Source organism: Podarcis erhardii (assembly GCF_964252035.2).
Source record: "Podarcis erhardii genome assembly, chromosome: 1".
Taxonomy (NCBI): Eukaryota; Metazoa; Chordata; class Lepidosauria; order Squamata; family Lacertidae; genus Podarcis; species Podarcis erhardii.
The window spans coordinates 122714779-122729431 of NC_138497.1; the positions used below are offsets into that span (position 1 = coordinate 122714779).

The 14653-nt window shown below is 43.4% G+C and overlaps 1 protein-coding gene across 1 annotated transcript in view; it reads right to left on the reverse strand.

Annotated features, from left to right (window-relative positions):
* HIBCH (3-hydroxyisobutyryl-CoA hydrolase) overlaps positions 1 to 14653 on the reverse strand; it is a 59591-nt gene that overhangs the window by 22646 nt on the left and 22292 nt on the right. Inside the window, exon 7 of the mRNA XM_081846744.1 lies at positions 521 to 599. Coding sequence (XP_081702870.1) covers positions 521 to 599 — 79 coding nt within the window. The remainder of the gene's footprint in view (positions 1 to 520; positions 600 to 14653) is intronic.

Genomic DNA, 14653 nt, shown 5'->3' on the forward strand with positions numbered 1-14653 from the left:
ATCAAAAATTGCCTCTTCCTTTCCACCAGGAGCCTCCACTGAATCAAAGTCCTTTGAAATTCATTTTTAAAAAAACAGAGTTCCATTAATGGAAAGATAGGGACCAGACCATTATTATTATTAATTTCAGATAATGATGATGATATGCAAGGACATCTGTCGACAGCTGCCTCAGAAATACAGAAAGCATGGGGTGTTATACATAATTTGTTTATTTGGTGTCTCTGTTTCCTGTATGTAAGGTCTTTGGAAATCCTGCAGCGGGGTGTGGGGTAGTGATATTATTACAATAAACACATTATATTCCACTCTTCCTCCTCCGTTGACCTTAGAACAGCATACATGGAGGCAGGTCCATCTGAAAGAGTGTAACCAAGGACTCCAGCAAACTTCATGCAAAGGCAGGGATTTGAACCCATTCCCCGCTAAAGTCAACAATCTTAACTTGCTACACCCCACTGCTTCTTTATCAAAAGTCTTAAAGGTAGCACAATGGAAAATGTTAACATGCAGTCTTTACCTATGGCTGTCTCTGGCATTGCAAAAACCGTCTTCTCTGTAGCGACTCTGAAATGCCCATGAACAGACACACCAACACCCTACCAAAAAGAAAAGAAAAAGAAAAAACGGAAAGGCAGAAGTTATACTAAAAATCTGCAACATATGCACACACATTTACAAACACAAATCAACTGCTTATCAAAGTCTATTAATTCATACCCCTCCTTTTCTTCAAAATGGCATACTTGGCTCTCCCCAACCCCTGTATTTTTTAGCTATTGTTTAAAATCCTTATATACCCCATTTTACAGCCCCAAGAGGTGTTCACTGAAGCTTAAAATAATAATCTAAACTTAACATTATACCCCAAACTAGTACAAGGACAAAAATCACACGGTATTGATACAGAATCAGAATTAGCCAGATAGCATCTTCTGCCCCCATCCTTGTTATTTCCAGTTAACAACTTCCTCCAAAATCCCCTGAGGCAAAGAAGTGGCTACAACTTGGATCAGTGCATGATGGAAACAATTCCCCTTTGCTTCCAGCCAACAGCTTTCACTGAGCTGTTATCAGCAATCTTTTTTTTTTATAGTTCCTTAATTTACTTTATTTATTCTACTATTCATGAGAATTTTTTTAAAAAACCTCGTAACTAAGGCCCCGATCTGATCACTGGACATCCCAGTTAGCTTATTGTCTGGCTTTATTTTTTTTATTTTTTTTTTAGGCCAGGCTGAGAGTTAGCTATGTCGCCAAGTGGAGAGATTGGAACCCATGTGGAATTAAGATGCAACAACCAAGTTGTGATCAAAGAATACCCCCCCTCCAAAAAAAATTCGTTTCAATTACAAGAACTACTGCCCACGGAACGATTCCAAGATTTTAAGTTTTTTGCTTGCTCTTCTCCTTTTTCTTGGTAACTTCACTTGATAGCACTACTCTCCTGTCAAGCAACCTGGGACCATATTAAGCTTGTCCACTTAATAATGCCACTCTCTCTCTGCTGGTGGAAGTTCAAACCATTTGTCCTCCTGGTGTAGCAAGAGGCTGCCTCTAATATGGAGCTTCGTTCAAATACACATTTAAAAGCTATTCTTCTCCAAGAACGGGCAGGGCTCCCTGAGAAGCTGGGAGATGTTCCCAGCAGCGGCCTCAACTCCGCCACCACTCCGTTCCTGTGTAACTCCTGGCTGAGCCAGGACTCCACGGAAAACACTGACCTCACCCCACACACACACACTCAACAGAGCAACACAGTGAGCTATGAGACTATTAACTGGCAGCGATGGGAGCCCACATGCGCTAGTCCCTCTCCTCGGTGAGCCTTCTAAACGATGCACAGGCCCGCCTAACCCTATGTCCTCCCCTTTGCATTTGAGCCAAATGCCTGCCCCCGCCCAAAACAAATATGGCTGCCAGCAGCTGAGTCAACATCAACTCTCTTTCTTCACCTCTGAGTGAGTGCATGATAGCTCCGTTTTATGAGGGTTGCAAGCTTTAAATTGTTTCATTGTATGCTTTTAAAAATCAACTAAGAAGGTGCCCCGCATTAGGTCAGATATCAAGGAGATACAGTCGTACCTTGGAAGTCAAACAGAATCCGTTCTGGAAGTCCGTTTGACTTCTCAAACGTTCGGAAGCCAAAGTGCGGCTTCTGATTGGCTGCAGGAAGCTCCTGCAGCCAATCCGAAGCCGTGGAAGCCCCGTCGGACGTTTGGCTTCCAAAAATAGTTTGCAAACCAGAACAGTCACTTCCGGGTTTGCGGCGTTCGGGAGCCAAAACATTCGAGAACTAAGCTGTTTGAAAACCAAGGTACAACTGCACAATCTTTAGAAGCCATCTGAAGACAGCCCTGCATAGCGAAGTTTTTAAGGTTTGATGTTTTATTAAGTTTCTGTACAGTCAGATGGGTGGGGTACAAATAATAAAATATAATCAGCATCAGCATCTTCATCAGGTAGCAGATAACAAATATATGCTTTTTAACTACAAGTGCTTATAAAAGAACAGCCAATGGTATGCAACATCTTAAGATCTCACTTCTTTCACGCACGCAGGAGAAATGCTTCCGCTAACATGGTGCCTGTTAATAAAAGGTAAGGTAAAGGTCCCCTGAATGGTTAAGTCCAGTCAAAGGCGACTATGGGGTGCGATGTTCATCTCGCTTTTCAGGCTGAGGGAGCTGGAGTTTGTCCACAGACAGCTTTCCGGGTCATGTGGCCAGCAGGACTAAACCACTTCTGGCACAACGGAACACCGTGACAGAAACCAGAGCACATGGAAATGCCATTTGCCTTCCTGCCGCAGCAATACTTATTTATTTACTTGCACTGCTATGCTTTTGAACTGCTAGGTTGGCAGAAGCTGGGACAGAGCCTGTTACTACTGCCCATGGGAGAATCATTTAAAAGGGAGAGTTACGCTTTGGAAATACTGGGTTTCAAATCAATCTACATAAAACAGTAATAATTAAACCAATCAATGCTGCTTGAAGTTTTTATCTAGGGAAGCCAACACTTAGGCTGTGCCGGCCTTTTCTATCTATTTCCTGACATCTGTCAGCAAGTTTAAGTGGCTCTCGAGGAACAGCCTCAAGAGCGAAGCATCTGCAGAGACATTCGCTTCCCCTGGCACCAGCACACACCACCTCCACTGGGCTGCCAGAGCCCATGGTGATTATGACCTTCAAAATACAATAAAAGGCTAATTAATTCACTTACGCTGATCCCTTGCAGTGCATCTCTGTGGGAATACCAGATTATTTGAAGATATGGGTTCCCTTACTTCAAGGATGCTACATAAACGAACCCCTTTAGCAGGCAATCAAGTCTCCAGATGTGCATCATGTGAACAGAGGAAGGATGGTGAGGTTTACTGTGGCTAAATAGAAGGCAATTCTGGTAAGGATAAGCGGTCTCAAAATATGTACATATTTCTATCTACATATGGCCAGAAACAAGAAATGAACCACAAATGCATGATCAAACCAACTATTTGATGAAAGCTAAATATATGGCTTTGGGACGCAGGTGGCGCTGTGGGTAAAACCTCAGCACCTAGGGCTTGCCGATCGCATGGTCGGTGGTTCGAATCCCCGCGGCGGGGTGAGCTCCCATCTTTCGGTCCCAGCTCCTGCCCACCTAGCAGTTCGAAAGCACCCTTAAGTGCAAGTAGATAAATAGGTACTGCTTTCTAGCGGGAAGGTAAACGGCATTTCCGTGTGCTGTGCTGGTGCTGGCTCGCCAGAGCAGCTTCGTCACACTGGCCACGTGACCCGGAAGTGTCTCCGGACAGCGCTGGCCCCTGGCCTCTTAAGTGAGATGGGCGCACAACCCTAGAGTCGGACACAACTGGCCCGTACGGGCAGGGGTACCTTTACCTTTACCTAAATATATGGCTAATTTAAAGAAAAAAGAGTGTGCTCTGCTGTGAGATTAAGAGCAATTAAGCATTCATAACTGGAGTCCGACTTAATGTAAAGACACATGAAGAAGTACCTCTGTCTTGACAACAAAGGTCTGAACAAGGTTCGATTGTGATTTTTTTACTTGCCAGCATCACCATATCACATAATATCGACACAGGGACCAGCTCCTGCATCAGACCCAGATGCAAACCAGAATCAAGAGTTTCAATATGATATATGCTAACATCTGCCAAAAACAGGGTCCCTGCCTCCATGATCCAGAGCCTAAGGCTGGCCAACATCGCTACTGGCCACCTTCCTCCTCTCCAATGAGCTTGGGATCTGCTGATTCTGCTACTGCTGCATATTAGGAGTACAGGAAGTGGACTGGAAGCAGTTGCCGGGCTGCCTAATAATCTGCAACTGAAGCCTCCGAACACAATGAAGAGGCAGCGTTCTGAGGCCACCTGGCCACTGCTTCTGCCTCCTCCCCATGCTCCTCTCTTCCCACCGCTGGGCCAGTTCTTCATCCTATTTGGCTGTAGCAGCAGCATGAGGTGGAAAGGGGCAGGTCTTAGGAACACGCCTACTCAAGGAGGGAAAATTCCATTTAATGCGTTTTGAAGATGCTCCAAAAGGAGGCTCTGAAAACTCACTGCGATCACACACACACCCGCTTCTCCTTGCATCTGAAAAGCATGGATGGTTGCAAAAGCCCTTTATATGCAGCAGGAGGGCTGCACGCCCCATTTCAACCTCCAGTGTTGCACAGGGAACAAGGCTGCTGATGCCATTGCCATCACAAAAAGCAAGAAAGAAACCCACATTTCAAAATGCAGCCTTCTTTCTGGCATCCATCAGCAGAAGCTTCAGAACCCCACAAGGGATTTTGACAGGTTGGTGGAAAAACACCTATCAATTATGTGATACCATAAAGATTACTTGTGATGGATAAGTGATTTGCCTTGCCCACCAGTCTGTGGTGGCCTGTGGGGTAGGAGCTAACAGTTCCCCACTCCTGGGTGAGTGGTGGTGGAGCAATGAGAGAAGGGGCACACCCCCTAGAATTACAATATAGGTTCAATGACTGATGTATTGTTTTGTCTGCAAGTCAGTTCAAGCACCTGCCAGACTCAGCATTCGGGCAAAAAGACGTTTGTACTTTGTGCTGGATTCCTACTTGTGAAAGATGCCAACAGATATCTCTCTTATTGACATCTGGTGGGAAGCAGACTGCAACACAAACTGAGAAAAATCTCAAATCGTTCCATTCAAGCTGCGCTGGGAACTGTCATTTGCTAGGACTTTTGTAAATGTCAGGGGTAACATGCAGGACACAATGAATCAGGCGAAAATGGGAATGTGCCAAGAAGCGACGGGTTTATGGGTTTAGACTAATGCGGTGTAACGGAACAGGGAGGGAGGCGTGGGTATTGCTCCATGCTCTAATCCCCCCAAAAGTCAATGACTTGCTACACAACTGCTTTTCCAATCTGATGCATAACAGGGAGCAACACATGCCTTATAAGCTGAGTGTCAAAAGCTCAATTCCCCTAGTGAATGGCCTGGGATCACCTGACGCTGCGCAGTATTGATGAAACTAAATATATGAGGACTTCTCATTAGCCCCTTGGATGCAAGGGAGCCTCTTATCAGAAATAGTTGTGATTAAGAAATGTTTGAAAAATTATCTCGGGTTCCCATAAACTGTATTGGGCTAGATTATCTAACAAGGCATAATGCAGCTTCATAGGTTCAAAAGGGGAGGAGCGGTAACAGCGAGTGGCAGAAACCACAATTACATAGATTCATAGAATTGTGGAGTTGGAAGGGACCCTGAGGATCATCTAGTCCAACCCCCTGCAATGAAGGAATATGCAGTTGTCCCAAACGGGGATCAAACCTGCGACCTTGGCGTTATCAGACCACGCTCTAAGCAGCTGAGCTGCCCAGACTTCAAGGATTGGCAATCGGATCGACGTGGGCCACAGAACAGGATTTATTTTTAGCTTGGCTGTCCCACGTGCTCGGGCAGCCAGAACAGCAACCCTGTGAGGTAGGTTGGGCTGGAGTGAGTGGCCCAAAGTAATTCTTGCCCAGCTTCATGGCTGGAATGGGGAATGTGAACCCTGATCTCCCCTGTCCTGCCTAGCCAGTCAGTCTAAGCCAGGGGTCAGCAAGCATTTTCAGCAGGGGGCCGGTCCACTGTCCCTCAGACATTGTGAGGGGGCCGGACTCTATTTTGGAGAAAAAATAAAAAATGAACGAATTCCTATGCCCCACAAATAACCCAGAGATGCATTTTAAATAAAAGCACACATTCTACTCATGTAAAAACACCAGGCAGGCCCCACAAATAATCCAGAGATGCATTTTAAATAAAGGACACATTCTACTCATGTAAAAACACGCTGATTCCTGGACCATCCTCAGGCTGGATTTAGAAGGTGATTGGGCCTAATCCGGCCCCTAGTTTGTCTACTCATGGTCTAAGTGCTGCAGCAGGTGAGCTCTCAAAATTCTTCAAGAACAAGAGATGCACACACGTCTCCACAGTACCTTGCCGAAACACAAGTGCACAAAAATTTGCATGCTTAGGATCTCAAAGAATACCAGGCCTACTTTATGCTCTAAAGTTCTTACGTTGATCTGACATTGCCTACATATAAGATTAAAGTAGGCATCTTCTGTTGAATTATGAGTGGGTTCTATCAAATTATGAGTGGCAATTTACCTTATAAAACTTTGTTTTCAATATGTATTTTATTTCATTCCATATCATTTTTTAAAAAACTATTCCAACTCCCAAGAAGAACAGAATTAAAGTATTCGACACATTACAGTAACGTAAAACCCTGTTCAAGCAATTCCAATTTTTGCCAATGCCTTAAACCTTCCACAGAAGTCTACTTCCACATCCACAGAATTCTTCGCTTGAGGAACAATGTACGTTTGATTGACTACACAAATACAAGCATTCCGTGAATCAACGGGCTAACACCATTTTTATCCATTACCAGGAATTACTACGAATAGCCAGAGATTAGCTAGGAAACTAACTGCACCATTTGTCTGCAGGATAATATTCAGGGACTTAACGGTCGAGCCAATATGCCAGATGGGAAATATACTGCAGCATCAGCAAAGATACAATCCTTTTCAGTCTTGATTCAAGGCTGCTTTCAACATTTTCAGTCGTAAGCGCAAAATCGTATGCAGGTCAATCCTGTACAAATTCTATCATGGAGATTAGAATCTCCAGCACATCTGGGGTATTTTAGGGTTCTCTAAACAAAGACTCAGGAACACAGAGCTGGAAGTTTATATATCTGTATGCACAGAACATCTGTCAGAACAGGGAAGGAAGAAGAGAGATCAACAAGCAGCTACTTGAATCTAGTTTTTGGATGGCAGCAACTTCTAGGCAGGTGTAGGAAGAACTGAGCGTTTGTCGCATCTGTGAGTTTGAGCTGCTCTAAATATTGCCCTCGTGACAAGTCATTCAGCTCCTTTTTGATAAAGTCTGCTTTAGCAACCTATGCGATAAATGGAAAACGGCTTAAAATCAGCACAGTGTGACATTTGCCCACAAGGATTTTGCGAAATGCAGGATGCAATTCTGCTAATAATTAAATTTGTTATTTCCGTTAGATAAAACTTGCTCCTCTTGTTAGCCTGTGCCATCATCCATTAATAATAATAATAATAATAATAATAATAATAATAATAATTTATTATTTGTACCCCGCCCATCTGGCTGGGTTTCCCCAGCCACTCTGGGCGGCTTCCAACAAAGATGAAAAATACACTAAAATGTCACATATTAAAAACTTCCCTGATGTCTTCTGAATGTCAGGTAGTTGTTTATCGCTTTGACATCTGATGGGAGGGTGTTCCACAGGGCGGGCGCCACTACCGAGAAGGCCCTCTGCCTGGTTCCCTGTAACTTGGCCTCTCGCAGTGAGGGAACCACCAGAAGGCCCTCGGAGCTGGACCTCAGTGTCCGGGCAGAACGATGGGTGAGGAGACGCTCCTTCAGATATACTGGACCGAGGCCGTTTAGGGCTTTAAAGGTCAGCATCAACACTTTGAATTGTGCTCGGAAACGTACTGGGAGCCAATGTAGGTCTTTCAAGACCGTTGTTATATGGTCTCGGCGGCCGCTCCCAGTCACCAGTCTAGCTGCCGCGTTCTGGATTAGTTGTAGTTTCCAGGTCACCTTCAAAGGTAGCCCCACGTAGAGTGCATTGCAGTAGTCCAAGCGGGAGATAACCAGAGCATGCACCACTCTGGCGAGACAGTCTGCAGGCAGATAGGGTCTCAGCCTACGTACCAGATGGAGCTGGTAAACAGCTGCCCTGGATACAGATTTGACCTGTGCCTCCATGGACAGCTGTGAGTCCAAAATGACTCCCAGGCTGCGCACCTGGTCCTTCAGGGGCACAGTTACCCCATTCAGGACCAGGGAATCCTCCACACCTGCCCGCCTCCTGTCCCCCAAAAACAGTACTTCTGTCTTGTCAGGATTCAACCTCAATCTGTTAGCCGCCATCCATCCTCCAACCGCCTCCAGACACTCACACAGGACCTTCACCGCCTTCACTGGTTCTGATTTAAAAGAGAGGTAGAGCTGGGTATCATCTGCATACTGATGAACACCCAGCCCAAACCTCCTGATGATCTCTCCCAGTGGCTGCATGTAAATGTTGAAAAGCATGGGGGAGAGGACAGAACCCTGAGGCACCCCACAAGTGAGAGCCCAGGGGTCCAAAGCAATTCAGTATTCAAGCACCTACATGTCAGCCTACTTATCTTTTAAACCTGCATTCTTATTCCATTAACTGATGATAGCTCCCACACACTATGTGCTTCTAAAATTACACAGTCACATTCCATTATTCTGGCACTAAACAGTCTGATGCAGTTAAAGGTTATATTTAGCATGGAACTAGGTGTTCAAAATGATACACCAGTAATTAGCAAAAGCTCCGTAAGAATATGCAATTCTCACAGGCATGGCCCCCGATTCTTATGGATGAATTAACTGCACTGCAGCAAGAATGCCTCAAAAGGCCAGTAGGTAAAGCATGAGACTCTTAATCTTAGCGTTATGGGTGTTGTAAACAATATCTGCCCTTTTCCCCTTAAGGGGTATCCAAGAGCCCGTACAGAGTCCTTACATGGGTTCCCTATTGGTAGGAGAAAATAACTGAGGCCAACCAGAGAATATTGAAAAACAAAGCAGCTAGTAAGCCTGATTTTTATTAAAGCTGTTGCAACAGGGTGCTCCCCTTACATGCAGGAAGGAGGAAGACCCAGAACAAAGGTGTGCCTGCCCTTATATAGACATTTTAAATTGCCCGCCCTGGAGTCCAAGACCACCCCCAGAAACATCATACATACATCACAGAAGGGGTGTAGCCCACCCCCCATATACATCATACCTACATCATAGGAAAGGCAGTCTACAACAGAAATCCAAGTGCATTGTTCATCTCCTGTCTGGCAGGTTACCTATTAATGGTCACTTGATTGGATTACCTGGGGAGCCTGGCCAGTCTTTTGTAATGATAAATACTTAGTTCCTGAGCCAGGTCACAGGCTCACCTTATTCATACACAGACATACCCTTAAGACAGGATTTGCGAACGAAAGACAACGAAAAGACAATGGGGATGCTTTTCCATTTTCCTTCGACCTTGCAGAGAAATATTTGAGGTCAATTTGGGAGGGACAAAATGGTTTCAGGACTTTTTCTGTGGGGTTTCAGACATGTGGTTTATATATACAGTTATGAACATTGTGTGTGTGACCTTAAAATTCTTATAACATGGGCTCAAGTCCCATTTTGGGCAAAAGATCCCTGCACCACAGGATGATGACCCTCGTGGTCCCTTCCAGCTCTACAATTCTATGAAATAAGAACACTACATTGGGGGGTGGGGAATGTCAACATTTTATTCATGGGTTGACTGAATATGTGCAATCTGTATAATTTGGAGAGGACACTGAGAGTTATAGACACACCTTTGCTTGCATAGTAAAAAGCAGAAATAATACTTAGTTGAAGTAGGCTTCAATGGCCGATTCTACGTTTGACACCCCCCTCCAAAAAAAAACCAAAAACCTCTAGGTAATTAATGAAATCGTGCAGCACACATTTCCTGAAGTGTATCCCAAACATACTGTAGATGCTCTTTATGAACCTTTTCACTGCAAAAAGACTGGTAAGAAAACTGGACGTGATTTACAAACATGTATTTTGGTAAGCACGGTTGTTGGGATTCAACTTCGGATCAACTAAATCTGGGGCACTTGTATATTTAAAAGTTTCCTGAGAAGCAACACTAGCTGGGATGCACAGAGCTACTGTAGGAGCACCTAGGAGTTTGGGCAAGATCAGTGGTTCCTTAAAACTTTTTTTGTTCTTTGAACTGGACCCACACACACCCTAGCTATTCAATAATTTCTCAGTTACAGATAGGTAGCCGTGTTGGTCTGCCATAGTCAAAACAAAACAAATTCCTTCCAGTAGCACCTTAAAGACCAACTAAGTCAGTTAATATAATAATTTCTCAGTACTATTTGAGACACACACTGTATCATAAACTGTTTGCAAGCATCTGTTCAATTTCAGAAGCAACTTGGCTTCTGGCATTCAGAGGGAATACAGTGGTACCTTGGGTTACATACGCTTCAGGTTACAGACTCCGCTAACCCAGAAATAGTGCTTCAGGTTAAGAACTTTGCTTCAGGATGAGAACAGAAATCAGGCTCCAGCGGCGTGGCAGCATCAGGAGGCCCCATTAGCTAAAGTGGTGCTTCAGGTTAAGAACAGTTTCAGGTTAAGTACAGACCTCTGGAACAAATTAAGTACTTAACCCGAGGTACCACTGTATTGCTTAAGTACCAAAGGTACGTAGTCCCTCCGCCTTGGGCATACAACACTTTAGATCTCAGACATCACTCAGCGGCACAATATTTTTTAATGGATATGGAGGAAATTATTCCAGTGATTTATTTGGATATTTGGGCAAGCACATTAAAAAAAATAGCAAGTTAATAAGACCGTCAAGATTAGCACTTTGTTTCTGAACTAATTTGATAAGTCAACACTCTCTCACCTCTATTCTGTAAGCAAAATTATTTGGGATTATGAATACAAATTGTTAAATTATACCTCCATTTAAAGTGTTATGTAAAATCTCATGACTGCAATCTTTTGTTCCTCATTTGTACTGGAAAAGACAAAAGCCTGGCAAAACTACTGTTGAAGACTTCAAAGTCTCTCATTTCATCAATGAATCAAACCCCCACCCCCACCTCTCTGGTTAGTATCCTCATCAAGGAAGTGCTTCTGTGCTACAATAATACATGGGTAGAGGACCAATATTTCTTCCAGAAACCGCCCCAGGGTGCTACTTATCCAAACTTGAAAGGGAGGAGATGCCACTGGAAGCAAGGCAATGTAAAGTCCCTGTGCATGAACAGAAAGCTACCTACTGCATCGTAGATCTTCTCCATCTTTAAAGATGACAAAGTAAACAGCAGTAGCTCAGGGGAAGCATCTTAAAAGCTGTTTACATACAGTTAGATCCAGACTGAATCATGCTGAGAGTAGATCCACTGAAATCAATGGAACAAGTCCCACTGATTGTAGTGAGTCCACTTTCAGCATGAATAATTCTAGATCAAATCCATACTATTTACATTTCCAACCATTACCCACCCCTAAAGCCATGCAATTATTGATTTTTAGTATGCGTGTATCATGTCAGTGTCAATGAATAATAAATGTTGACATATAATTAAGATTTTGAGACCAGCAGGAAATCCCGACACTTTTTTATAAAACCTCAAAGCTTACCTTTAATTCTGTCATTTATAATGACTTGGTGGGTAAATGTCAAAAACAAGCTTCATTTTTGACATTCACCAATTTAAAAAACACCAAGCAAAGGAAGAACTGAGCTAGCAAGAGATTGAGTGCTGATGACCAGTAAATGAGGGAAATTATGGAGAAATGTGCTTCTTTATTCAAGGTACATGACTAGACTTACCAAGAAATTCTGATATTTTTCTGAAGCCCCCCAAAAGCTTAAGAATTATTGGGAAACATAAAGGTTCAGTAAGTTTCACATTTTGATAACCTGTCTGCCAACCGTTTCTCAGAAACAGAAATTTATGGACCATACATCTGAACACTGTTTTATTCAGAATTGTTTCAAAATCACATTATAAACCCTTATAAATGATAGAATGGGAGCAAATGAGACCTCAGTGTTCAGGAATGTGTTTTCCTAGCAATATATTATCAATAACTTGTGAAACAGTTATTGTTTACAGGAGCAGAAATCGGCAGCATGACAGGTTATTACTCTGCAAACTTCGCCAACCCATGCTAAATATTTTATCATTCATAAAGGACTTCATATGATCCCAGAATGAGGTCATTCCTACGCAAAACGAGACTTGAGAACTTGCATCCTGGCTAGAAGCTGTCTTGATAAACTGGGCATTCATACATCATCTTATTTGGAACAGAAGGTGGAAAAAAATCATTTGCCGCTGCCCTAAATCAGGCGCAGAGAATTTGTTCTGAAATGCATGGCAAAGCTCAATATTGGAAAATAGCAATGGGAAGGATCTAGATGAAGGGGGTGATGGAAGATTACTTCTTATACCTATAACCCACACCCCTTAAAGTACTCCTACATGGGCCTCCTCCTACCTTCAGCTCTGCTGAGGAAGTCTCACTGAAAACTGATCCTAAGCAAACTACAGACACTCTAGTAAGCGAATGAAAATACTCCTGCCAAAAAACAAAACAAAACTGCAGGTGATTAAAATTCTGCTCGTTGCCTCTGTGAAGTAGGAAACCACAATCAATACCAGAAACTCAAGAACAGATATTGTAGAAACCCAGCAGCAGCTCAGCAGCATTTTTCCAAGTAGGAAGTCATCTATAGAGCAATATGCAAGGGAAGAGTATACCAGCAAGGGACAGATATCTGAAGAAGTGTGCATGCACACGAAAGCTCATACCTAGAACTAACTTAGTTGGTCTTTAAGGTGCTACTGGAAGGAATTTTTTTATTTTGTCTCAGCAAGGGACAGTTCATCAAATAAATCCTAAACATCAGTACTGGAGCCTTGAAGAAGATAGTAAAATCCTCCAAGACACATCAATAGCCTGAGGCAGCATGTTTTTTAATGCAGGCAGTTCGAATCCCCGCGACGGGGTGAGCTCCCGTTGCTTGGTTCCTGCTCCTGCCAACCTAGCAGTTCGAAAGCATGTCAAAGTACAAGTAGATAAATAGGTACCGCTCCGGTGGGAAGGTAAACGGTGTTTCCGTGCGCTGCTCTGGTTCGCCAGAAGCGGCTTACTCATGCTGGCCACATGACCTGGAAGCTGTATGCCAGCTCCCTCGGCTAATAAAGCGAGATGAGCGCCGCAACCCCAGAGTCGGTCATGACTGGACCTAATGGTCAGGGGTCCCTTTACCTTAAATACATTGGCCATTTATGTAATTGTGCCTTTCTTATTGGGGCAGGGGGAGAAATGCCAACCATTCTATCTCATCGTAAGTCATCCATGTTCCCTTACTGGCAGATGATGCTGGGCATCAAACTTGGTGCATCTTACGCGTATAACACGTTCAGACAGTCCCTATATCTGCATTTTCCCAATAACCAATTTATGATAGTTTGCAGATTCTACCTTTTGGGAACTAGCTCCTTGTTTTGCAAACAGCCTCCCATGTTAGAATGTCCCCCGCGCCCTTTTAAAAATACTCCACCACTTGGTAACTACTTTCCAGTAATAAATCTTTTAGGAGTGACGTTTCATTATATACTTGACAAAGAAGGTGACATATTTTTAAAAAAGATTTTGCAACATCCAAGGTCTCCCAGCAGTACATTTGCCAGAAGTCAAAGAACCACAGTCGGGTTTGGTTTTGTTGTTTGCTTCTTTGAAATCTTCCCGTGTTCTATTATCTACAACTAATAATACGCAGCAGGTGTTACGCGAAGGTTTATAGGCCAACAGATTTGCCTTCTGCAGTCAGAGAGCAGTAAAGTGATTCCTATAAGACAAAAATGCATTTTTGTATTTCCTTATGGTTTAGATGCACAAATTACATTGAGTTTCCAAGGAAACACCCAACACTGGCATCTATTCATTTTGGGGCAAAATTACACATTCGAAGCAAAAGTAGGCGTAACTTAGATTTTGCTACAGCATTAACTATGACATTATCCTCACAGCAAACAGTAACGTGCTGTCATAAAGCTCCCAGGCTTTAGAGTCTGAGTTTTCTTTTTCTTTTTTTTAAATAATTTTTATTAACCGGCCAATCAAATCAAATTAAATCACATCACATAAATTCCGAATTACAAAGCCGAATTTTAAATTTTGTTGGGGGGACCCATATTTCAAGATCCGAAGGGGGATTCGAAGGGGAATTCGAAGAGTCTGAGTTTTCAACTCTTCCTGGGTTGGACAGAGATACCCAGGCTTTGTATCTCTAACTCCAGAGGAGCAACCCACCTCCAATATCTGCAAAGCCCTCTGGCTCCACCTTCTCCTAAGCACACAAGATGCTACTCATCTGTTGGACAAAATGCAGCCGTCTTCCCTTCCGAGTGAGGGACGTCACATTTTCCCAGGAACATTCTATACCGGGGAAATTTCCATTTCCCCTGCAGGCAATGAAACTTGTTTCTACTACAGCTGCTGT